A 24,405-nucleotide genomic window follows, 5' to 3' on the forward strand; every position below is an offset into this window, starting at 1 on the left:
CTCCCACAGTCCAAAGACATACAAGTAGATTAATTGGCTCCTGGGAAAAGTGGCCCTGGTGCGAGTGTATGTGTCTTGTGCCTGCTGCTTGCCGGGATAGGCTCTGGCCACCCTGTCACCCTGAATTGGAAGAAGGGGTTAGAAGATGGATGAGTGCATGTTATTTGGCAAGGTTTGAAAGGAACTTGCACACTGCAATACACCTAAATGGAATAAAGTCCTCTGATATGTCTGCAATGACATGAGACAACAGGCTTCGTCCAACAAGGTAGAGGTGGGTCTTATACAGTAAATTTCCCATCCAACACATTCAATGGCTGCTCACCCAGTGCCAGTTTCCCCACCCCAGCACGAGCTCCTGCAGGACTGGTAGAGCATTTGTGAGCAAGTGGGGAGAGTGCAGTCTTGCAGATCCCTAACGCTTGTATCTCCTCAGTCATAACAGACTTTGGACAACACAGGCAGCTGATCAGGTAATTACCCAGGCGAAGAACCTGACTTCTCAGACAAGATGAAAGGCAGACACCACTGTGGCTCTGACTCCTGCTGAGCTGGTCCCCCAGTCATGTGCTCTAGCCCTTAAGGTCTTTGGATGCATTGGTTGTTTATTCTTTTTCAAGTCTTTAAGATCATAATAGAGATGTGGTAGTCTGGCTGGATATTGTGTACAGTAGAGTATGAAAAATGATCAAACAGCTTAGACAGTTTTATTCCAGCACGCTATTGGCAACAGTCTTCAAAAATATTTAAATGGCTTACAGTATGTTCCTTGTAAATTGAAATTGTCGAGAAGGGACAAGAGAAAACTTGATTTTTGCATTGCATAGGTGGTTATTTTCTTTTTTTGTGGCTGTTGTCTTTGTCCTAGTTTCAAGGTTGTGCCATGTTTCTCAACTTAAAAAAAATTGTTAAATAAGTGACATAATCAGATAAACAGATACTGCAGTATTTGACTTGCTTGCACAAATATCTTTAAACCAATGTTTCATACTTAAAAACACAGTGTACAGTATGTAGGCCTTGGTGTTCCAGTGCTGTTTTTATGTCTAAATAATAACACTGAGTTTCCTTCATTCATTCAATTAAAGAGTACTACGAGTTAATATGGTTAATATTGAAATTCCAGAAAAGAGCTCCAGGCTGTCCCTTTAAAGCTAAAAGGTCAGTATTGCTTGTGAGTGACAAAGAGAGAGAAGATTTGTTTTTGTCTGCATGCTGAATGAATATTTTATTTATAACCAGTTTATAAAAATAAAATACAAAATAATTTTAAAACAAAACATAAAACACTGTACAAGGCATTGATATGATACAAATGAAAGAAACATAAATAATTACAGCTTGTATGTACAATGCAATTCTTCCGGTGGATACATTCTTTCCTATACAATTCAACATTGCAACATGACTAAATAAAGCACTGCAAAAGAAATACAGCCAGTGGCAGGGAAATGTACAGGTCAGAGTTTTCAGGATTTTTCCATGTTTTAGCGTAAACAGAGCAGGGATATATTGGATTGGAGAAGGAATAACAGAATGTAAGAGAGATGAAACGCACTCAGGGATAGCCTTAAAAGAAAACATAGCAGCATATGCACAAATAGTTTCAGACTATTTTTAAGACTCCATCAGAAGATGGGATCTTTTCATTCTTCATAGTTCATTGGGGATTCAATAGTCTAGCCCAATGGCGTGCATGAAAAGATGACCTTTTCAACTGTAAAAAAAAACTGTCCATTTCTGTGCCTGATCGGTTTATACAGAACTGAAAGGTAAAATCAGAGACCAATGCACGTGCAGTGAAAGAGCATAGACTATGACAAACTGATTTTTAGCATCACTAAGCAAAGAAATTCACTGGTTAATGAGACTTGGCATTTAAAAAATAAACATCGATTTTAGTAAAGATGTTCACTAAAAAAAACATGTTATAAAAAGAGCATGAGAAGGAAACAAAAAAAAAAAAACATTAGCTTGTTAGGGACAAATACATATGGCAGAAACTGAAACCAGAAACCTGAACAGAACTGAGGTTTTACATAAAGAGCAGAAAAGTTTCATTTGCTTTTTTCACCATTCTATATTACTGATTTTATAAATACAGACTTTTTTTACAGTATATATTAAATTTTCTGAGCAACTACTTGTTAGGTAAGCTGACTTTTGAATGTGTTAATTAAAATGATGCTGTTTCAGAGGAGGGACAGATATGCCCCCAATTCCCCCTCGTTTCAAAAACAAAGCAGGAATAGATCAAACTGTAGGTCTACAGTATACTGAAGGAAAAAGTTGAATCCACAGTACACTCCGTTAGTCATGTACAGTTACTGGTATAAATGCAGAGGAACAATGTTACTCTGGACGTTTGCTTTTGAACTACTGTTCTGTATGTGCATTGGAACTCCACACAAGCCACACACTTTTTTCTCCAGCAGTCCTGCAGGAGAAGTAATAATAATATTATTATTAATAATAATAATAATAATAATAATAATAATAATTGCTTACACTTATATAGCGCTTTTTCTGGACACTCCACTCAAAGCGCTTTACAGGTAATGGGGACTCCCCTCCACCACCACCAATGTGCAGCATCCACCTGGATGATGCGACGGCAGCCATAGTGCGCCAGAACGCTCACCACACATCAGCTATCAGTGGGGAGGAGAGCAGAGTAATGTAGCCAATTCATAGAGGGGGATTATTAGGAGGCCATGGTGGTGCTAAAAAACTGCTGTAACTGTGTTTTAAGGGTGCTAAAATATTTTAAAATCTCCATCCATCCTATGAAGGGTTAGTAAAGTACTTAACTTTTTCAGACTTTTGCCAGGGCTATATCTCAGAAATAATTATAGAGACCTTTAGCTCAAATACCAATCAGGCTATTTTAACAATGACAGAATTCCTGCGTGACTAGATTACTGTACATTACTTTTCCAACAATGACCGTTAACTCAAATCAAGGTGCAACTTATGAGAACATATTTTAAATGTGCAGGCAAGTGCAAATATCAAAATGGAGTATCACATTCAGACCTTGCTAGTAAAATAAGAAAGCTCACAGTGAGACAAAGACTATTTTCTGATTCATGGACTAGCTGATCATTATGTAGATCTTTAACTAGGATGTCGACTGCAATTACTGGGCAAGTTGCTGATCAAAAACACATTCTCATACTACAAGATCAGCATTTGCTCAGGAACGCAAATGCACTTTGTGGTAAATAAATTCTTCAACTACAAGCATACAAAATTCAAAGATCCTCCCCACAAGCTGGCCTCCACAGCAATGCCACTAAATGATACCATAGCAAAACAGAACTCTTTTGTTGTAAAAATAAGTCTACAGTCCGCAATTGTGAGTGTTTATATACAGTCATTAAAAGATTCTTCTATTTTTCCCCAATCATTCAAAGTAATGGAAAGATTTCTGGGGTTTTGTAATGAATCTACCCTAACAAAAAATGAATGATCTTTTTCTCCTGAGATACTGGCTAAGTGTCTCTTCTTTATTGTAGGGATAAACCAGCACATAAATTGTAATTGCAAGTTAGAGTTTGTACTTATCTGCTTGATGCAGTGGACATAACATGAACCAGGAATGCAAATGTCTCTGCTGAAGTCGCATTTTAATAGTCAAAGTTCTTACTTTGCTAGGTACTTTATTACATGCAAGAAAGTAACTTCAGCCTCCTGTGTTGAGATTCATCGGGACAATCAGTAAAGGTCCTCAGGCATGCTTTAGTCTATGGCTCTAGCAATCTTATAAACTGTAAATGAAGTTTAAGACTGAAAGGCTTTAAGTCACTTGATTTATCTCCACGTTTTTACTTCCGATGTATTCACAATATTTCTTACAGGTAAAAAGCAGCTTTGTCTCAGTTATTTGAACTGATTTATTTGACAGTGAGAAATGGTACAATCTGATCTGTCTGGATAAATAAATGTCCTAGTAGTAGTTGCTCATTTAAAACAAAGTTGAACAAGTAGAATATTTCTATTAATAAAATACAGTAAACAAGGATGTTCTTGGTATTCGAAGGACACATTTCTTAGAAAAAGTAAACTTTACTTAAAGTAAAAAGGGTAACACTTCAGGATAACACTAATTTGTAGTGTAACGTTTTTCTTAACACTGAGGAAGCCCTGTTTCGAATCAGCCACTGTATACTTTCACCAGAGCTAAACGTCTTCGAACAAGGCAGAGCTACTCAAGCTGGCCATAAATAGGTTATGTTTGCTTAGTGGAATTTCATAGTCTTGAGGGAAGCAATCACACATGCTGAGCTGAAGAAGTGAGCATGTTTCATATTAGCAAACAAACAGTATACCTTTAGACAGACTGACATACAGGAAAAGTGTCCATAGCTCAGTAAACAGATTGTTTAAAAAAGTTTCTATCATGTTAGCAAGTCCCGAACACTACCATACTTGAGTCTATTTCCAGATTTTACAAATGACATCTGTGTGTGGAGCAAACAATCACATTCAGATTGTGTTAAAACACTGCTGGGACTGGATGTAATGTGTAATTTTGGTACAGCCAGTACCTGTTCAATGATCTAAGAGGTGGTTTTATACAGTTATCACATCTCTTTTACTATGTTACTGAAGGTCTTGCTATATTCAGTCTTGAAAATCCAAAACTTTATCATCTACAGTAAAACAGATTCACTGGAAGGTGTGATTATGTAGTCATGCAGTGAGGGGTCCTCACATTCAAAGTCTAATAAAAATTAACAGACACAGGGGTTCCTGATTTCAGTTAAAAAAATGGAAAAAAGTAAGGACACTGCAGACTGAGTAAAATGGGTATTTAGAATAACTACACCAATGATCATGTTGTTCTGAAAGGACACAAGAGCCCTATTTTGAAGAAAGCTCAATGTCAGAAAACATAAGAAAGCAGAAAACAGGGACTGATCGTAAGACGATTTAAAGTATTGATGTTTGATATACAGTATGAGAAACACTTACAGCAAATGCTATTTTCCTTCAAATGTGGAAATGAATTTGGGTTCTTTTTAAATGGAAAAAATGTGATTGTTTCTCACACTGTAGCAGTGTATGCACAACACAGGCGTTTGTCAGAATAGGAAAAATCTATTCGGCAGCAAGAACACCAGGAATAGGAGCATTTTTTGTGAATTCTGCCAGGTTCAGCCCAAGCCCAGCCACATTTTCTAGCAGAACGGTCTCCAAATGAGGAGGGGCTTATAAACCTGAACCTCATTTCTCATCTATATTTTCAACAGGACTGAGATCTAGAGTCATTCTGACCAGAGGATTGAGGAGGAAATTCCTCAATCTTCTCAAACAAATCTTTTGCCTGCCAGTGATTAATCAATGCATTAATTTGAGTGACAATTTTATTTACAAATTACAGATTATCTACTGCAGTTAGATACAACAACATGATGAAGATGTATCAGCAGACAGGAGGAGCATGGTACTTTCCCCCAGCCAAGAGCTGAACTTTCAAGCCCAGCTGGTAAGTGTTTCATATGGAACTGCTAAGGCCACTCTGACAGAAGGGGAGCTGTCAAGGACACTCTGACCTCAGGGCGCTCACATGGACTGGGATCCAAACAGAAACAATACGGTACATCTATAGCTTATTCCTTCTTAGAGTCCAGTCTTCTGAAAATGGCAAACCTATGAATAATTATACATTAGTTACGTCTTGTTGTGCATGCAAATATTATTTATTAGATCCTATAGTACAGTATCTTACAAATTCAAAAGAAATAAAAACAAATTATGGTTGAAGTGTGTCAGTACTTGCAAAGTAATGTCCTGCTTAATCAAACTTCTGGAGTGTTCAGAATGCTGGAATGCCCAGCTATTATTTTCAGATGAACAAAATGTAAACTGTCAAACTACCCCACCTTAAATTCAGAATATCTATTCAGAAAATCCACAGATTGAAATGGGCATTTTCATACTACTATCTCTCACAGTGAAGACTGCATTGGATGGGGTTAATGTAGTGTGTGGTAATTAAGTGCAATGTTTATCATTTGTACCTTCAAAAAGACACCAAACTAGGATCTTTTAGCATATCTGCTTTTAAACAGGCTCTGTTTAGTTATAAAATGCAGTCTTCAGTGTGCTTATTAGTTCTTTACTTTTGTTGCCAAAATCTGGCAAAGCTCTAAAGTCATGTATTGCACAAATTATTTCAACACAGACCAAAATGCAGGCATGTGATTTCTAACCCATTACTTATGTTAGAAGAAAGGCTGAAAAGACATGTGGGAGAGAGAGGGTTTTTAAGGTCTTATCTTTCCCAGAAAAAAAGAATATTCTCCAAGATAACTAGCAGCATACCTTTCTCTTAGGGTCAGATAATTGCAGTACAGACACAGTTTGACAATGAGAATGCTTTCAATTAAAGGAGTCTTTTCACAGGATGGAGGCAGGCATCTCTATTCTAAGTGCTAGCAGAGTGCTATTTAATGTTAAAGTGCAACGCATGTCACCACAGATTTGTTCCTATTTTTGAAGCAGCAGGGCAATTTCAGTTCTACACCCCCTTCGTTTTACTTTTATTTTCTTCAAGATTGAGGAGCAGATCTGTTTCCCCACTTCTTTATTAAATTGTGGGAAAACTGCACTGTAATAGAAAAAAACTGAACACTTGAAAGGATGGATAACTACTGAGTGAACAGATGAAAGAGGGATGATCTTCCTTTTTTTTCCTCAAGCCAACTGGACTCCTCCATCCTAAACATGGGATTGATTTTCTCCAAAAACCAAAGCAGGAATAGACTGCTTTCAAATGTACAAAGACTAAGGTCTTCATCATGAACATGTCTGATAAATACATATAAATAGCTATCTGCCCACATAATGGAATACTGGAAATACTTTTGTGATGTGTAGCAAATACCTGGGCATATGCATCTATATATTAATATGAATACTGTAAGCACATGTAATATTAGCTACATAAGGGGTGCCCAGTTGCAAGAGACTTCAGACATGGAACAGGAGGTAGTCTGACTCTACACTGTACCCCCTCAGCTTTCTCCTGACCCCTGTTGGACATCTGGGAAGACAGCAAGCTGCTTTTCCTCCCAAAGCACAGCTCTACAAATATAAATACAGGATTAAGTGTTGTCTGTGACAGCATCTGGCATTTCATTATCCTCTGTGCAAAGCAGGAATGAGACAGACTACACTGGATGTTCATCAGCCTGTTATAATCATGAGCTGAGACAGTGCTGATGCGATATAGTTTATGTGTGTATCTTAGATGCTGAGCAAAATAATTTAATATTCAGGTTTGGAAGTACTACAGCTTTGGGTCTGAAGTGCCTGAACAGGACTGTTGTTGAGGTCAGCTCACTAACACATAGAGACTGGTATTCTGGCTTGGCAATAAACACAATTTTAAATGACCACGGATGACCGTGCATTGATGGCAGACATGATGTCAAAACAGCAAATCAGCCCTACATGACCTTTTTTGAGGATATTGGTACGATCAGTCTCCACACTGTAAGCCTAAGTGTTCAGAACCCAGCCTACCTCCATTCTGGAAATTGGACAGGAAAAAAAGACATAATATTAACTGCCCAGTTAGTGTTTTCCATGTTTCAGTAGCTGTATCGTAGAACAACATTCTGATATTTTGGTTCCTTCATAATTCTTGTTCCTTAAGCATGAAAGGGGTGATTCCTTTCTCCCAATCTCATTCCTGCTTTTCTCTTTGATTTCCAAACCGATTTTATTGCTTCTGCACTGTGTACTCCAATGGTAACTGTACAGCGTGCCGCAATTCATTACTGAAACAGGAAAGCTGGGACTTCTGCTTTCTTCCACAAGGCCCACTCCCTATTCCTTAGGCTGTGTTTTTTTTTCTCCCAGGCCTGTATTTAGCGAAGCGTCCGGCGAGGACGCCTTCGGACCTCTTGGAAGTTTTGGAGAAGCCGTGCAAGGAGAGAAGAGCAGGAATGAGGGGGTGGGAGACGGGCACAGTGCGTATCGCATTTTAAATGCGAAAAGAGAGTGGAGCAGAAATGCGCCAGCGCCCTGTGTGGGGCGATCGAGCGGGGCCTGGGAATCGAACCCGGGGCTCGGTCCGTGCTGCGTCATTATCTGCTGAGCTTGCTGGAGCACTTGCCCTCGCGGCTGGAGCCCTTGCCCCGGGGGCAGTGGAAGGAGCTGGAGCGGGCCTGCCGGCCGCAGCAGGTCTCCTGGGGGTAGGCTCGGCGGGGCGGGGGCGAGCCCGAGAAGCTGGGGGGCGAGCGGCTGCGCCCCAGTCCGCCTCCCCGGTGTTCGTGGCGGGACGGGGAGGAGCTGACGGAGCGCTGCAGGGAGGAGGAGCTCCGGGGGGAGGCGCTGGTGCTGCGGTGGGGGGTGGACGGGCTGCCGGCGGGGATCCTGGCGCTGCTCCGGGTGGCGGCCGAGCCCCGGGTCCTGGGTCCGCTGCCGTTCTGCATGATGTGGGCCAGGCAGGAGAGCAGGTCTGAATCGCTGGTGCTGCTCGCCCGGATCCGGTACCGCCGCAACCTGCAACACCGATACAGGCATCAAGGGCTGGGATTTACCATTACCCAGTAGATCCCAAAAATATGCAGAACTACTAAACACGCGTGCAAATCAGAAACATGCACTTGTGCACCAAGAAGGACCTGAAAGAGACAGCTGTGTACATACAGCAGTGCAAGATAGCATAACTTCACTAGTGGGAAACACACGGAAGTAGATTTAAAACCTTTAAAACCATGAATGGGAGGTACTTCTTCGAAGTATTGTAGGAGTATGTAAGAATCTATGCAATCAAGCTACAGTATTACCCTGGCGTCTTTCAAGAACCTGATGGATGAGATCAGATCAGTTAACTACAAACAAACTAACCTCTTGTTTGTCAACTGTTCAAGCTCATGAAGGTGAATAGCACTATTCTGAAATTTACAGGAGCCAGGTCAGGGACATTAAAAAGTGTGATCTGCTTTCATGTACTTTAGTTTTAGTTATGATTCCTGCAGCTGAGCTCCGAGCATGAAACAATGTGTTAAAAATACATTTCAAAAGAACAGCAAGCACTGCATTACAAGAATTAAGCCTGGAAAAGACTAAGACATACATTATCTGAACAATAAAAACTCACATGCTACTACCTACAAAAACACCAAAAGCCGACAAACTGCTCTACTGACTAGAAGAAGGCTATAGCAGAACAAAAACTGCTTTACACTACAACAAACCAAAGGTATGTCCTGCTAAATCCTGAGCAAATGGCAACCAACCGAAAGATATAGAATTGGAAAATATCATAAAGGAAATTTATTACAGATGAATTTAACTTGCAAAAGATGAATGCTAAATACAAATGAGGACCTCTCTAGTCACATTCTCCTTCGCCTGTAGAGGACTGTACAGGAATAACAGAGGGAGGATACGACACCGCCTGAACGACATTCCGGCTCTCACCTGCTGTCCACTGCGGACCGGCTGGGAGGCTTTCCCGGAGGAGGATGCGGCACGAACTGTCCGGACAGCGGCTCGGAGGCCGGGACGGGAACTGGCCGGGGGATCTTGCTCTTGCGGGACAAAGGACCGGAGGAGGAGGAGAGGGAGAGAGGATCCTCGCCTTGCCGGTCCGAGCGGGAGACCAGGCAGGACTCGTCCTCCTGCGAGCGGTCGGACGCGGAGGACACCTCCCCGCGCAGGTTGGACGCCGGACGCCGCTCGGAGGCGGGGCGCCCGGGTTCGGAGTGATGCGCCTTCTTCTGCAGCAGCTTCTCTTTCGCTGAGCCGGGCGGGGGGCACTCGGAGAGGCCGGGCTCCAGCACGGGAATCCGGCTGAGCCTGCGGGCGGGATCTCTGCGGGGGGGCGCCGGGCCTGTGCCAGCAGTCCCGGCAGGAAACATACCCCTCTCTCCTTCCTCCGCTCGCTGGGCATGGGTCTCTGTGGATCCATCGGGATATCCAGAATCGCTCTCCATGTCCTTGAGCTCAGGGAAGGCACCCATGCAGCCCGGGCCATTCACCGGCGGGGACAGGTTGCCATTGGCGATCACTGGACTCCGCGGAGGGCTGGGCGAATGGTGAGCCAAGACCTGGCATGGCACTAGGCTGGGAGCCTTTTTCTCAGGTTCCTCGAAAACGGAGTCTGCAGGCCTGGGAGTTGCGGGAAGAGGCTTCTCATCAGGCTGTCGCTCCGCATACCCTGCGATGCACAGGTCCCCGTGGCGGTCCTGGGGAGAGTGCATGTCAGCAGTGGTGTCCATGGGCTGGCAGTCTCCCTCCCGTCTCTCCACCAGGAGGCACTGTGGCACACTGTCCGAGGCAGACTGGGAGGACAACACTGAGGGCCGAGGGGCGGTGAGCTTCAGGAGACAGGAAATAAAAAAATGCCCGCGTCAGCATGGAAGAGACAGGGGCACCATGACCTTCGTATTTACCTTTCAAAAAAGGGACGGCAAGATTGTTCGAGTACATTAACAGGACTTACTGGGCTGCTGCTTCTTCAAGGATTTGTGTGGCTTTTTCTGTCCATGACAATCAATGAGGTTTCTTCGATCATCTTTATTTTTTAATATTGAATGATCAAAATATACCATCAAAACTTTTACCGATACACACTATGACAAAATGTGGGGCTGCTTTCCAGAAATTTCTTAGCTCCTTCGGCCTAATACATCCCTCACCTATACCCTTCTCACGTTTTCTCATGGTGTCACATTTCACATCCTCTCTGAGATTTCTACATAAAACAAAATCAGGGATACTCACTCCTAGTTATAGGCTTCTACTGTATCTTTGTTCCATCTTGAGCTCTTAATGACCTAACTAAAACAATGCCTGACAGTTAAATGGAATTGCCACTGTATCTAGGATATTATAAAGCAAGCAGAACCACAATCCTATAAGAGAGCTGTGAATATTTAGTACAAGAAAATTAAGTACAAGAAAACACCGGAGAACGTATTTCTCAATAACTGAACAAGGCTTGCAAGTTGCAAATGCAAAGCAGTTTCCAGTACTAACACTGCTCCAAAATTGCTTTCAAAATCTACAGGAGTTAGACAATCACAAAAGGCAGAGAAACCAGGGAACCCACCAGATGCAATGACTCCCAGCCTTCATGGGTATTTTGTTTTGAACGGTGGGTCAAGCATAAAAAAGCATGCACTGAAAAATGCCAGAAACATTTGCTTCTGCAAGAGTTCCTCAACAGAACCAATGTGACTTGAAGTCCAAATACAATGACATTTTCTTTACAAAAATGTGACATTCTTAAGCCAGCACCAGAAATGACAGACACGAATTGAAGCTCTAACACTAATCGGTTGTCGCTTTAAATCCCTTTATCGTTACATGAATAAATATGGTGAAATAGAAGAATGGGGACTGTGGTGTGCCCCTCTGCAGTAACCTTTGAGCCATACTGCAAGAACAACTATTTTTTCCTTCCCTTTGCGATGATGGGTCGCCAGTGTGGTCCCCTACCTGTTGATGAAACTGTTCCTCTGGTAAGAGGTAAAAGACACCCAACACTGTCTGAAAAATCAAAACCGAGGAACACTTTTACTGTACAAGCAGAAGGTTCAGAGGATGAAAACCTTTACAAAATAGCCCAAATGGCTTGTGCCTCTGTGCTTCAACAAGACAAAGCACCTTGGGAAGAGTTCAACCATTGGATCAGCAAAGGAAAGGAACCTGAATCTGTCATGTGTCTACCTATCATGTGATTGGTTGTGCATCCAGAGCCCACATGGGCTCCCTCACAGACTGATGAGCTGCAAAAATTGTCCAAAAAAATAAATAAACATGAAGCAAGGAAAGAGTGAACCCAACCAAGACGAAGGTGATGAGGGTGTGCCAGGGAGGGCAGATAGTCACCTGCTGGAGCTGGGCGCGGGAGATGCGTATGACAGAGGGGTACCTGGCACCCCCAGGGACAGCGGGCAGCTTCCGGTGGCCCGGTGAGCGGGAGAGGACAGCGGGGTGCTCGGCCGACTGGCTCCTGCGGAGGCCGGGCGCTCGCTGGTGCAGGGGGTCCGAGAGGGTGGACAGGAGCGCGAGCGGGCTGGGGGAGCGGCTGGGCTCGGGCAGTGAAGGAGGAGAGGTGGGGAGCTGCGAGGACATGAAGGATGGGGAGAGGGATGAGAAGCGGATCTTGTGGTTGCCTGAACTGAGGAGTCAGCATCTCCTAGGCAGACCTTTACCTGAAGACTGTGAGGGCAAAAAGATATTCACATACTATACAGTACCAGTCAAAGGTTTGAGGACACCTCCTTGAAACCCGGTTTTTCATGATTATCTGTGCTTTCAACTGTAAAAATTTGTCTTTAAACACTTAATATTTAATCGCATGATATGTGTACTTATATTCTAAAGTGAATTGCATTGAAAATGTTAATTTTTCATTTTCAATAAAATGAACACCCAAAGCAAGCAGATTTCAGTTTGAAGCCCGGTTAGTGAAAAGTTAGAAATGTGTATAACATGGTGTTAGAACACTTAAAGTAGTTTAAAATTGTCTTTGTTAGATGTTCTTTTACCATCATTTACCTTTTGTCACCAATCATACTGGTACTGTATAAAGTCATATGTGCATATGAGAGGAGGCATTACAGCCCATCTAACTTGTTTTGTAGTTAGCAGTTAATTGATCTGAGGATCTTAACCAGTGGCTTCTTGATAGATTAACTTAACTCTGATTACATTTTCATCAAAGCCAGAGTACCAATGTACAATGATGTGGCTTTGTAGCTTCTTCCATACTCCCACAACCCTTAGAATAAATAAATGTTACATTAGGTGGTCAGACTCCAGGACCCAATGGACACCGGATATTCTGGTTTGAGCTTCAAAATTCTTTGAAGCTTCACAATCAATGCAATTGATTTGATTATTTTATCATTCAAACCCCCCCCCCCCCAAAGTTTTACTAACTTTGTCTAATTCTTTAAAAAATCAGATCAATTAAGTGACTATACAAAATGCCAGGAAAAACTGTGGTTGTCCAAGTTTAAGTTTGAAACCTAGGATGAATGAAGCGATAAAACATTCTAGGTTCTGTATGAGAGACATGGGTGCCTCATATTCATCTTCAACATATTCAAGTGATCCTGTGTAGTGGAGATCTTAACTAACATAAAAAGACTTAAGTGAAGTGATGCTAAACAAACAAAGTAAGAAAGAAATAAAGTTAAAGCAAAATCCAAAGGATAACAACAAAAATAAATGTTTAGAGTGTTTCAGATCAGACTACAGACAACCAGCATGTTAACAAAGATACACACAAGAAATTACTGGTTTTTAGGCCAATAAACACATACTCCAACTGAAGAAAGTGAGCAATGTATAAGAAATAATATGTCAAGTGAACCTATTCAAACAGCACGGTCTACATGTATGACTATCCAGCATATAGACTGATCTACTCCTGGCCCTGTCTGCATTAAAACAGTAAAAGAATAAAGAACGTTATGATGATCAGCTTGTGGTATTTGAATAAGATGAACAATGATGCATCTGATCACACTGTATTGGTTGTACAGATTACTAATTGTGTGCTATGTGATTTTCCTGCACTTATACTATTAAGTCTATTATACCCATACTAGTTATCTTCTCCAGCTAAAACAGGAGGAGCACATTAGTACTGCACTTGGTCTGCTTCATTTCAAGCATACAGTAGAGGTGACAGAGCTGTACTGTATTTCCAGAAATCAGTTTTATATACAGTAGATACTAAAAGGGGTTATGTAATTATATTCCATACATATATATTTAAGACATCTTACAAGATCCACCAACAGTTTCAGGGACCATTTCAGAGGAGGATCAGAGCTCTCCAAGCCTGGAGACGCATTTCCCCTCTCCCAGCCATGATCACACTGACCTTTCTATCTGTGGTCCTTTCCAGGGTTGTCAGGGAAACACATCAGAAGCCATAATTATTCTCAAACTAGGACGCACCTTCCATAAGTTCTCATTGATAGACTAAGTGCTTTTTAAGACCTCTCCATTCATTTATAGATTTTACTCTTCTCTTGGAATTTCTTTCCCCGATTTCCATTTGTTTGGACACTCTTGCTGACCTGCCATGCCAATTCTCACCTGTACAATCTTTTGCTCTCCTGTTCTTTATATGTCCCTGTGCCCTTTGCCTCACATCTAAAGAAGGCTCAAAACCTTCTTGTTTTTTTCCTTTCTATTTTTCAGTATGGGATTAACCTCTGTTTCTTTCTTATATTCAAGATAATGCCTGGTTGTCCTCTGAAATTGTCGCACTTGTTTTCAAGTTGAACTGTTTTTAAGTGATGTACTTAGTCATCCAAAACCAGGACAATCAATAAGAAAATAGAGAAATAAGAAATGGTGAATCTACAACCAATATGACTAGAAATGTTCACTTGAGCTCTTCACTTCCATTTTGTAAGGAATGAGGGGTAGCCTCTCTACGCCGACGAAAAGAGCGCTGGTACATTCTGTTATGCTCAAGGGCAAAATTAAAGATGTATTAAAGACAGCTTTACATGCTTTAGGAATTTCAATCAAAGCTACGATTAAATACTCATTGGACAAGCAATAGGCTACTGCATGGAGTATACACAATAAAAATACAGTCTGCTTCACAAAACTAAGAGTTAATTTTTCATTCATCACCAGTTCTTCCCTACATCCGCAGAGACAGAAACATATTGAAAAAGAATGCTGTACTGAACTTCCACCGATAAAACAAGGGCTGAAACCCTTTGAATCACAAACTCAAGTGTCTCCAAGAAAAAGTCAATTGAATGGATAGGACAGCAACCTGCACAAATTCACAATCTATATTACATGCCCAGGTCTTCTTTCGGGTATCTGTCTATAAGCATCCAGTACACTAAAGCAAGAACCTTTCAGACCATTATGAAGCCACCAACCTCCTGTGCTGGAAAGGCCCTGGATAATGGCCTTGATAAACATGAATTTACAAAAGGAACTATGTGCCTTGAAATACAACCTGCAACAAACCCTATTCATCAGCACCTGTTTTCATGTATCCAACTCTATTACAGGTGTACAGGCGAGTTCTAGTAAACTGCTGCTTTGAGTCCCAAACTCTCACACAAAAGAACTGCAGTAGAGTTATACAATTGCAAACACAGCAAGTGTTGAAATGCTGATATACATTGTATTCTCCTATCCATATACAGTACGAAATGCTTTCAGGGTTGCAGGGCAGGTCTGGAGCCTATCCCTGGCGAACAACGAGGGCAAGGCAGGATGCACCCTGGATGGGGTGCAGGTTCATTGCAGGGTATGCACTGACACAAACATACACACTCACATCAAGGCCAATTTTTCCAGAAGCCAATTAACCTACACATTAATCTGGACTGAGGGGGAAAAAATGGAGCACCCGGAAGACACCTACAAGACCACAGGGAAAACAAACTCTATACAGATGATAGCCCTGGAAATGAATCCAGGGCCCCAGCACTGAGAGACAGCAATGCTACCCACTACACCACTGTGCTGCCCATCGTGTTCTTCCATATAAAGCTCTCTTCACACCTGGATCCATGTACCCCAATATTCCAACTTACTTAAGAATTAAAAGGAAATGATGCTTTAGTTGAGGTGAGAGCAAAGTTTCTGAAAAGCCTGAAAAATGTCATGGTAGAAGATGGCTACAAGAATATTCTAACCCTCAGGTTTTTATTTTACTTGAGTTCTTGCAAAACTAAAGCCCTGGATCTACACTCCCCCCCTGCATCCTGTAAAACAGGAATAACAGTTTCACTCGAATTTTCCCCTCTATAACCAATAATAAATTGGAATTACTAGTTGTTCCTAATCGACAATACATGTACCACATGGGCAGAATAAGATCAAGCAAGCTCATCACGCTCACTAACCCATTGAAACACCTATCTTTTGACAGGCTGCACACACAGCATCTCACAGGAGAGTGAACGCCACGGGCAGGAGATCCCTGCACTCTCACTGACATCACCCCACAAGTGTGCAGAAGCAACGTCTGGACCACACAAGTCAATCTCCACTCAGTGCAAGCACCTCGTTTCATTTTCACCCCACAGTTTCAGGAACTCCGACGTGCACATACCTGCGTGAGGACACCCTCTGCCAGGGCCTCCGCTGGACTGGTGGGGGTGGCAGCCGGCAGGAGTGCAGAGTGGCCCATGCCGAGTTCTAGCCGTTCCACTTTGAGGCCCGGCTCAGGCCCAGCGCTGACCCTCTGGGCAGCGGGGGGGCTGGTGCTGAGCCGCTCTTGGCTGGGCATCTCCTCGACCAGCTGCAGAACCTCGGGGTCTTCTTCTGAAGGGCTGCTGGTGGCTTTGGCTCCTGGCCCCCCAATGCCAGCCCGGAAATCCTGCAGGTCCTGCTCACGATCCACCACGACCCATTCCCGCGAGTCCACATCCTGCTGCCCAGAGCTTAAGTTCACGGCCACAAAGCCGCTGCTGGCTGCTCCCTCGCCCTGCTCCGGGGAACCTGGGGAGCCCGGTTTGGACCCACCTGGCAGGAACTCCTCATCATAGTGCCACACCCTCTCAACACGCCCTGCGCTGCCCATCACAGCTGGGTTTCCCTCCTTGTCCTGGGCCAGGCCTCCCTGCTGCTTTCCAGAGCTGTGGACGGAGAGGGAGGGGCAGAGGACAAGTGAGAAGACCAACTAAACAAGAGAACAGAACAGAACTTTAAAAGCTAAATTCCACTGAAATGGAAAAAGAACATATTTAGCATCTGGTGGTTCTGCCAAGAGCAGCAAACTGGGTCTAATCTGGACTCGGTACAGTGAGGTGCTGTGTGACACACACCAGGCTTCGAGGAAGCGCTCCGTGTTGGGTTTGGGCTCCAGGGTCAGCCTCCTCTCCAGCTCGAAGCTGTGGATGGAGCGCAGCTTCCTCAGCAGGGGTGGGTCCGACTGGGCCGTCTCCGAGCGCACCCTGACAGGAGACCCTAGGCTGGGCCCGGCATATGGGCTATGGTTCCCCTGGTTCTGACTGTTTTCCTCCTCAGTCTCTACCTGATCAGAGCAAAACAACCAAGGTGTGTCAGAATATTGATCTGTTCTTAGACTCGCTGAGCAAGACAAGCAATCCAGGTTACTGTCCTTATCTGTACAAGACAATTAAAGATAGGCACTAAAAAGAGTCACATTAAGTGTTAGTCCATTTTTGTGCTTATTAGTGCTGTGAACATTGAAACTAAAGGAAATTTACTCACTTGCATGATGTGTTCAAAATTTCAGTGAAATCAAGAAATGTCAATAACGACTTAATGCACCTGTTCTGGTCTGTGTGCAGGCACCTGTTTGGGTAACTTGTCTCCAAGGTGGCGTTCTCCTCATATTAGGCCCAGAGATTGCTAGACCCCCTTGGACCTGGCTGCCCTGGAGCGACAGAGGGGCCAGACTCACCTTCCACCCTGCTGTTTTCACCCGGTTGCGGTTCCGGTCCAGCTCCTCCCAGACGTCGGGCTCCTGTGGGCGGCGCGGCAGCCCTGGCGAGCCGGGCAGGGCCTTGTCCAGACCATTCTCCCCGTCACTCAGTTGCTCATCCTGTAGCACCTCATCGGTATTCTCTTTCATGAGGTCTCCTGGCATCAGAGAAGCGTTGGCCATGCTGCAGGAAACCACAGTAACACAGCGTTATTCAACACCACCTTCTTTAAACACCAGGGTAGGTAGACAGTTGTGTATGTAACAGTGTTAATAGAGAGAGAATTCTGTTTGCTGTAGAGCCTAGTTGTACTTGAGTGACACCAGTGTTGTTTTCTCTACCAGCTCTTCCACAGAACACTTTCCGAAACGTATGAGAGGAAATTTCTTGCAGAACTCCAGAGGTAGCTCGTCAAGAAAGAGGATTCTTTAATGCAAGTCTAAACTTTAATATTAAGTCCTCATTGCTATGTATCACAGAAACACAGAAGAGGGAAAAAAAAAGATTGATTAGTTGAAAAAATTACCTGTTTTGCATTATTTATGGTAATTCGTTTAACAAACTCCCATTAATAATTTAGGTGCTTGAGTGCTTTTATGAGTGAGACAAAATTATCAGTAACAGTTCAGAACAGCTCTCCCTATGATCAAATAATTATTATTTTACAACAGCATAATTTTTCAAATGTTTCTTTTATATACCAGACAGCAAGGTTTTGTTGGTGGGTGACAAGTTTCTATTTCAAAGCATATGAACAGCGTGTAGGATGTTTGTTAAAAACACCATTCTTTTAATTTAGTACTCAATTCACAGCACACAGAAATATCAAGTGAAAACTAGTCAGAATCAGCATTTACAGAAGATAAATATCCATATATATTAGTTCTGTAAAGGAGATGTTAACAGTGTACTGCACCTAGAGTACGATGCATGTAACAGGTTCTCAAATGCAAAGAAAAACGAACTCTTCCATATGCTTTCTGAAACCTTTGAAAATTAAGATGTTTTAACATCTGTTATGAAGTAAAATGGCAGAGATATCCTTACAAAATATATGAACATTCAGTTGCCACAAGTGGATATACCAATGTATCACACAGTAGATCTTCCTTTTTTTTCCTTACACCACCTTAAACAAATCTAAGTTTTTGGAATGACTGAACTTCAAGGTTTTCTACAGTGACACTGATTCTTTATATTACAAACATTAAATATTTCATCAGTGGAAAGCAGAGAGCAAGCAAAAAATATAGGAGCTGGTTACCAAGGAACAAAGACAGATTAATTCCACACTGAAAAGCTCAAGGAAAGATGAATAAGACAACTTTTTAGTGAAGGCCTCTTAAAGGTGTGCGAGTTTCACTTCCTCTGAGTTATCAAGTTAATCTGATAACAATGCGGCTTGCTGGTGGTCACTAACAGCACAGGATTTATCATGCTGACCGCACTGCCTATTAGTTTCAAATGTGATTGTTATTTGTTATGCTTCTTTTAATATAGTGCCTGGCAAAACAAAAAGTAAACATGTAATCAAATGCATATGACAATTGTTTGATTATATTGTGTGAACATAATGCTGGAGAGCTCAGAAAATTACTCAAATGCACATGGTATGTCTTCTACCACACCACTCCTGCTAAATGAATCACAAAGGAGAGGTACAATTCTTTCAAATCTTCAATTCACTGTAATGATTTCACTTTCACTTGCCAGTAGCCCCCCTGAGTACTGATGTCTTCAGATGCCAGCTGAGGAAAGGCTGCTTCTACAAATCTGTCTCCATTACTACAGCAGTGTCAAAGACAGGACTAGCACAGTGGAATACTAGTTTCATGAACTGCAATTGTATGGAGGCAAGAGACAAATTATGCCCCTTCAAATACCTTTACAACACAGATCATGAGGAGCCTGTAGAAATTCCTCTATCCTTCCAGCTGCTGTCAGTCTGGGAAGCGACTGGTACATACCCCAGCTGTGCAGGAGTGAGACGGGTGTGCTGCTGAGGTGTGTTAGATGTGGTGGCAATCGTCAGTGTGCCATCCAAGCCAGTCCTCTCCCAGTCATAGGGGTCATTCTCCACCACACCAAAGGTCCTCATGCTGTTCTCAAACACCGACATCAGCAGCTGCACAGACAGAGAACAGCCATTAGGCATGCATTGCCCAGCACTGACACACAAACAGGGCGCATCATCAGTAGAGTATATAAAAGCATAGGAATGTAGGTAGACAGACAGGCAGTAATGTGGAGAAATTGTTAGGGTTCTGGGATCATAATTAGCAGGCTGTGGGTTCATATCCCAGGGGGGACACTGTTGTTGTATCCTTGAGCTTCATCCAATTTGCTCTAGTAAAATGCCCATGATTGGGTGCAAATGTAAGTTTCATTGGATACAAGTGTAAGCAAATTAATTTAGTAATTTGTGATAACTAGATGGGCAGACAGATGCATAAATATACTTTACAGTACTTTAAAAAAAAAAACACAGCACACATGGAATTCTAACCTACAAAGGTCTTGAGGACCCACCTGGTAATCAGGTTTAGTGAAGTAGTCCAGGCTGCAGATGTGATCGAGGAAGATGCTGAACTCTGGAGGAAGATGTTTCAGCATAAGCCTGTGGTCATAGGTTTCTTTCAGCTTACCCACCTGCTCCTGTAAGGGACAGTAAGAACATGGCATCAGTAAATACCAGCATAAGCAATTAAGAACATCATGACAATTACAATCAAGCAAAGTCACTGCACAGGGAACATAGCTTTAGAATAGTGCTTCCTATTTCCAGGACTAACTGCACTTGTTCTTGTACATTCATGCTTTCAAAACACAAGATGTACGCTTAAACCCTTTCATGATGTGTTTCTTTACATTAATACTGCACCTTTCCAGCATAGTTTTTTCTTCTTTTCAAGGTCTACATTCCTAGATGCTTATTCGTATAAGTAATTCACTTTTTACCAGACTGGTGCTTTAAAATTTATAGAACACAAAATGATCAAACCTTATCTTTGATCTTCCTCCAGGGTAACTGACCAATCATAAATTCCACCAGCATGTAGAAGAGGGACCAGAGGTCATCATGGCGCCCCATCTCCTACAGGTACATAGGACACAGGAAATGTATGCTCAGTACAGCTATGCCTTCACCATTTCCTCTGGAGCATCACAGAAGAAAGGAAATAGGTTACAGTTCATCGATAGCTATTGTTTCACGAATGGAGTCTGAAAGGATCCTAGAATCCACCTGGTTTTAGAAGATTGTGTTGGTGAATATGCCTACACACTTCATGACAGAATGATGTACTGTAAGATGAACATAAAACATAAGAGAAAAGCCCATTCTGTTCATGTAGCCAGTTTGGCAGGTAGTACTGTAGCTTTAAAGATGCCAGGATATCAGCTTCAACAACATAGCTGGGCAGCATATTCCTGACCTCCACAGCCCTTGTGTAAAGACATGATTTTAAATTTCAGCGTTAAATGGACAGCATCTACTTATGTCTGCTCCTTTGTGTTTACTGTTCATTCTGAAGAAACCTGTATCAGGTCCTCTCAGTCTTCTCAACTGAAGACTAAAAGGTTTCAGTTTCTTCAGCCTGTCAGTGTAGGAAATTCAAAAGGACCCATGTAAATGTCTATTCAAATCATAAACTTATGCATGCTATAGAGTAAAGAATAAAACACAAATACATAAGAAAAATAAATGTTAAGACACCATTCAGCCCATTATGTCTCCCTATTATGCAATTAAGTTCAGGGTCTTAGTAATCTATCAATTTTATTTTCAAGTTCATTGTCATTATATTTATATACTGGTATATGGTATAACGAAATGCTGTTTAGCTAGCTCTCAGATGGTAGATAGCACAAAAAACAACAGTACAATTGTGAAAGAAAAGAAAGACAGAGACAACAGGCAATGTGCAAAACAACAACAGTTGTGCAAAATCATAGCTCAACAGAATGAAATAAAGGATACAAAATGATATGGAGTGAACGTCTTGACATGTGAGGCAGAAGTAGATTTCAATGTGCAGTTGAATTTTGATAGAGAAAACACCATAAGGGTTCAGATCATAGGTGAGAGGCTGCTGGGAGTTTAATAGTTTGATAGTGTATGGGTAAAAACTGTCTCTGAATCTGGTAGTCCGGGCACAAATGCTCCGGTACCGTTTTCCAGATGGTAGAGGGTCAAACAGTCTGTAGCTGGGGTATGTGGGGTCTTTGATGATGCTTAAAGCTTTTCTCAAGCACCGTCTGTCATAAATGTCCTGGATGGATGAGAGAGCAACCCCAGTGATGGACTGGGCAGTTTTCACCACCCGCTGTTGGGCTTTGCGGTCACCAATACTGCAGTTGCCATACCACACTATGATGCAACCTGTCAGTATGCTTTCTGTAGTGCATAAGTAAAGGTTAGTGAGGATCTTAGGAGATATCATAGCCTTTTTTAACCGTCTTAGGAAGTACAGGCACTGCTGTGCTTTCTTAATCAGACAAGTGGCATTGAGAGACCATGTAAAATCCTCGGTGATATGCACACCAAGGAATTTCAAGTTACTGACCCTTTCCACTTCAGTCCCATTGATGTATAAGCGTTTTGCAGTTCTCTGAAATCAACGATCAGCTCCTTGGTTTTGCTGACATTGAGGGTGAGGTTGTTGTCTTCATACCACATTGTAAGGAGATTGACATCCTCCCTGTAGGCCCTCTCATTATTGTCTGTGATCAGACCTACAACTGTGGTTTCATCTGCAAACTTGATGGAGTTGGCTGTTTTTTTGCAAAAAAACTGGTAACTTACTGACCTCAAGTATGTTTCTGGTTTTGTCCTACAGTTCTGTGCACAATTTCAAATAATATCACTCCCTCTTGTTTATTTCCTTTTAACATATGGAAAATCTTATTCAAGGTGAGAAGTCATGTTCTACTTAGACTGAAAAAAGCTCCTAAGATCCTTCAATGTACTGTAAACTCATAACAGATATTGAGAGCCCTAAACTGAGTCTTCCAGCTCTTCTCTACATTGTATGGGTCCTATATGCATTTTGTATCATATGCAGCATACAGTACGCAGGCTATAACCGTGTTTAGTTTTCCAGATTATAGTCTAATAATCACATAAAGTAATTTAGGGCAATCAGACAATTTCATCATAACCAGTCATGTTACTAAAATAATGAGACTACAGAAAAGCATTTCCACATTGACATCCAACTTCCCAGCAAAACTAAGTGAAAATGTTTTTTTTAATGAGATTTTCAAAGATGTCAACACTGGATTTTTAAGCAGTTTAGTTCTTGGCATCAGGAGTATAGGCAGAAATTCAAGGGCCACTACATACCTTATTCTTGTGCGCATTGACGGAGGCGTACCGCACTGTTCCTCTGAACCCTGCCACAGGCCGAGGCTGCAAGACAAAGAGCCAGTCTATCAACATCCCTCTATCCAGAACCCATCAGGCAAGGCCAACATAAAGCCCTTGTTTTTCAGCACGTGATTCGTCAATAACAGGGTGTCCTAGCAAAACCAAGAAAAAATCATGCATACTGACGCATCTTCAGCAGATTATGTATGATTCCTCGTGACTAGGACTTGATTAGGATTGTTATTTTGATAGGCCACTTTTATTCCAATGAGGTTCACATCCTTAGATGTTTACCAGAGAACTTGCTTCCTTTTTTCTTCAAGAAGGACATGGTAATTCATTTTGCAGAAATATGGTAGTTATCTAGTTTGTATATAGGAGGTAAAATCTGCCATTACTGAGGCAGAGGCAAAACATATAAAGATTTTCATCATCCTCCATTGCTAAGAGGTTAAAAGGCACCATATTGAAAAAGCCATGACATCAAGCTGATGAGGCAATTACATGGTACGACTGTTGATTTGCCGAGTCTGAGGTCCATGGGAACATGCATCACAGCTGGGAAGGAAGAGCAAACCTCTGGAAACCCCCAGGGTTCACTTCAGAGCAGTTTGCTATTGTGTGCAAACAGTGCCCCTGGGAAAAAGTGCTTGCTACTGCCCAGGGATTTGCATGCTTAAACCTACTGGATAAAAATACACTAGAGACATTCCTAGCTATTTTGTTCCCATGACATCTTAGGCTTGGATTAATTTTTACAGATTTTTGTAAGTACATCAAAGACAAGTGTAAATGTTTTTTTTTACATTAGGCCGAACACGGGTTTGGGTACTAGATTTCAACTGCAATCTGTTTGAATAATAAATTTCCTTATTATCTGACAAACATTTCCAATTCTGTTGCATCTTCTAAGAATTAGAAGGGGCTGTGAGCATAGCGAACCCTCTACATCAGAAATAGCAAACCTTTCACAAGTTATGAACAAATTCTTAAGCAGAAAGTGCAATTGCAAGCCCATGAGTCTCCAGTGAAAATATTTCATTATTAACAGAACGTGGGCAGAGCCTTTCTTTTCTGTCTGAAAACATACTGACTTTTATGCCTGTTTCTATTCATGTAAATTCCCCCGAGGAGCAGAGTCAGGAGAATTATGCATTTGACGGCAAAACCGCGAGAGGAAGACACTGAAATCTGGCCATCATGCTCCTGTGTTATCCAGAGCAAAAGACATTCCATTTGGAGCTCTACATCGGCACTGCAGCAAAGCGCTATCCAATCCAGGCAGCCATCCCCCACTATTCAAACACTAACACTGCACTTGGGAAAAGCTGATTTATTATTACTCCTGTTTCACATATCACAGTGCAGGTTCTGAATATGCATAGAGTTGTGAGCAAATAAAATACTAAGCAAACAGCACGTTGGCTCTAAACCTCAAGCGCCATCTCAGAATGCTGCTTCCACTGAAACTATCAAATTGTTCATCTCAGATTGTTAAAAGCATGAATAATCCCCCTCTTATAATTGTTCAATGATATGTTACTCATAGGTAATGTAGACAGACAAAAATAACAATGGTCACTTAAACCAGAAGAAAACCACTTGACTTGAGAGAGGATT

The 24,405-nt window shown here is 42.1% G+C and overlaps 1 protein-coding gene across 4 annotated transcripts in view; it reads right to left on the minus strand.

Annotated features, from left to right (window-relative positions):
• Positions 1 to 1,197: 1,197 nt before the first annotated feature.
• LOC102696514 (tau-tubulin kinase 2) overlaps positions 1,198 to 24,405 on the minus strand; it is a 58,525-nt gene continuing 35,317 nt past the window's right edge. For all 4 annotated transcript variants that reach the window (XM_069193378.1, XM_015351024.2, XM_015351027.2 and 1 more), the window contains 10 exons: positions 22,762 to 22,827; positions 20,419 to 20,511; positions 19,947 to 20,072; positions 19,385 to 19,542; positions 17,396 to 17,600; positions 16,794 to 17,002; positions 16,079 to 16,604; positions 11,857 to 12,090; positions 9,442 to 10,340; positions 1,198 to 8,517 (listed from right to left, as the gene is read on the minus strand). In XM_069193378.1, coding sequence (XP_069049479.1) covers positions 8,100 to 8,517; positions 9,442 to 10,340; positions 11,857 to 12,090; positions 16,079 to 16,604; positions 16,794 to 17,002; positions 17,396 to 17,600; positions 19,385 to 19,542; positions 19,947 to 20,072; positions 20,419 to 20,511; positions 22,762 to 22,827 — 2,934 coding nt within the window. In that variant the 3' untranslated portion in view covers positions 1,198 to 8,099. The remainder of the gene's footprint in view (positions 8,518 to 9,441; positions 10,341 to 11,856; positions 12,091 to 16,078; positions 16,605 to 16,793; positions 17,003 to 17,395; positions 17,601 to 19,384; positions 19,543 to 19,946; positions 20,073 to 20,418; positions 20,512 to 22,761; positions 22,828 to 24,405) is intronic.

The sequence above is a fragment of the Lepisosteus oculatus genome, chromosome 8 (assembly GCF_040954835.1).
Source record: "Lepisosteus oculatus isolate fLepOcu1 chromosome 8, fLepOcu1.hap2, whole genome shotgun sequence".
NCBI lineage: Eukaryota > Metazoa > Chordata > Actinopteri > Semionotiformes > Lepisosteidae > Lepisosteus > Lepisosteus oculatus.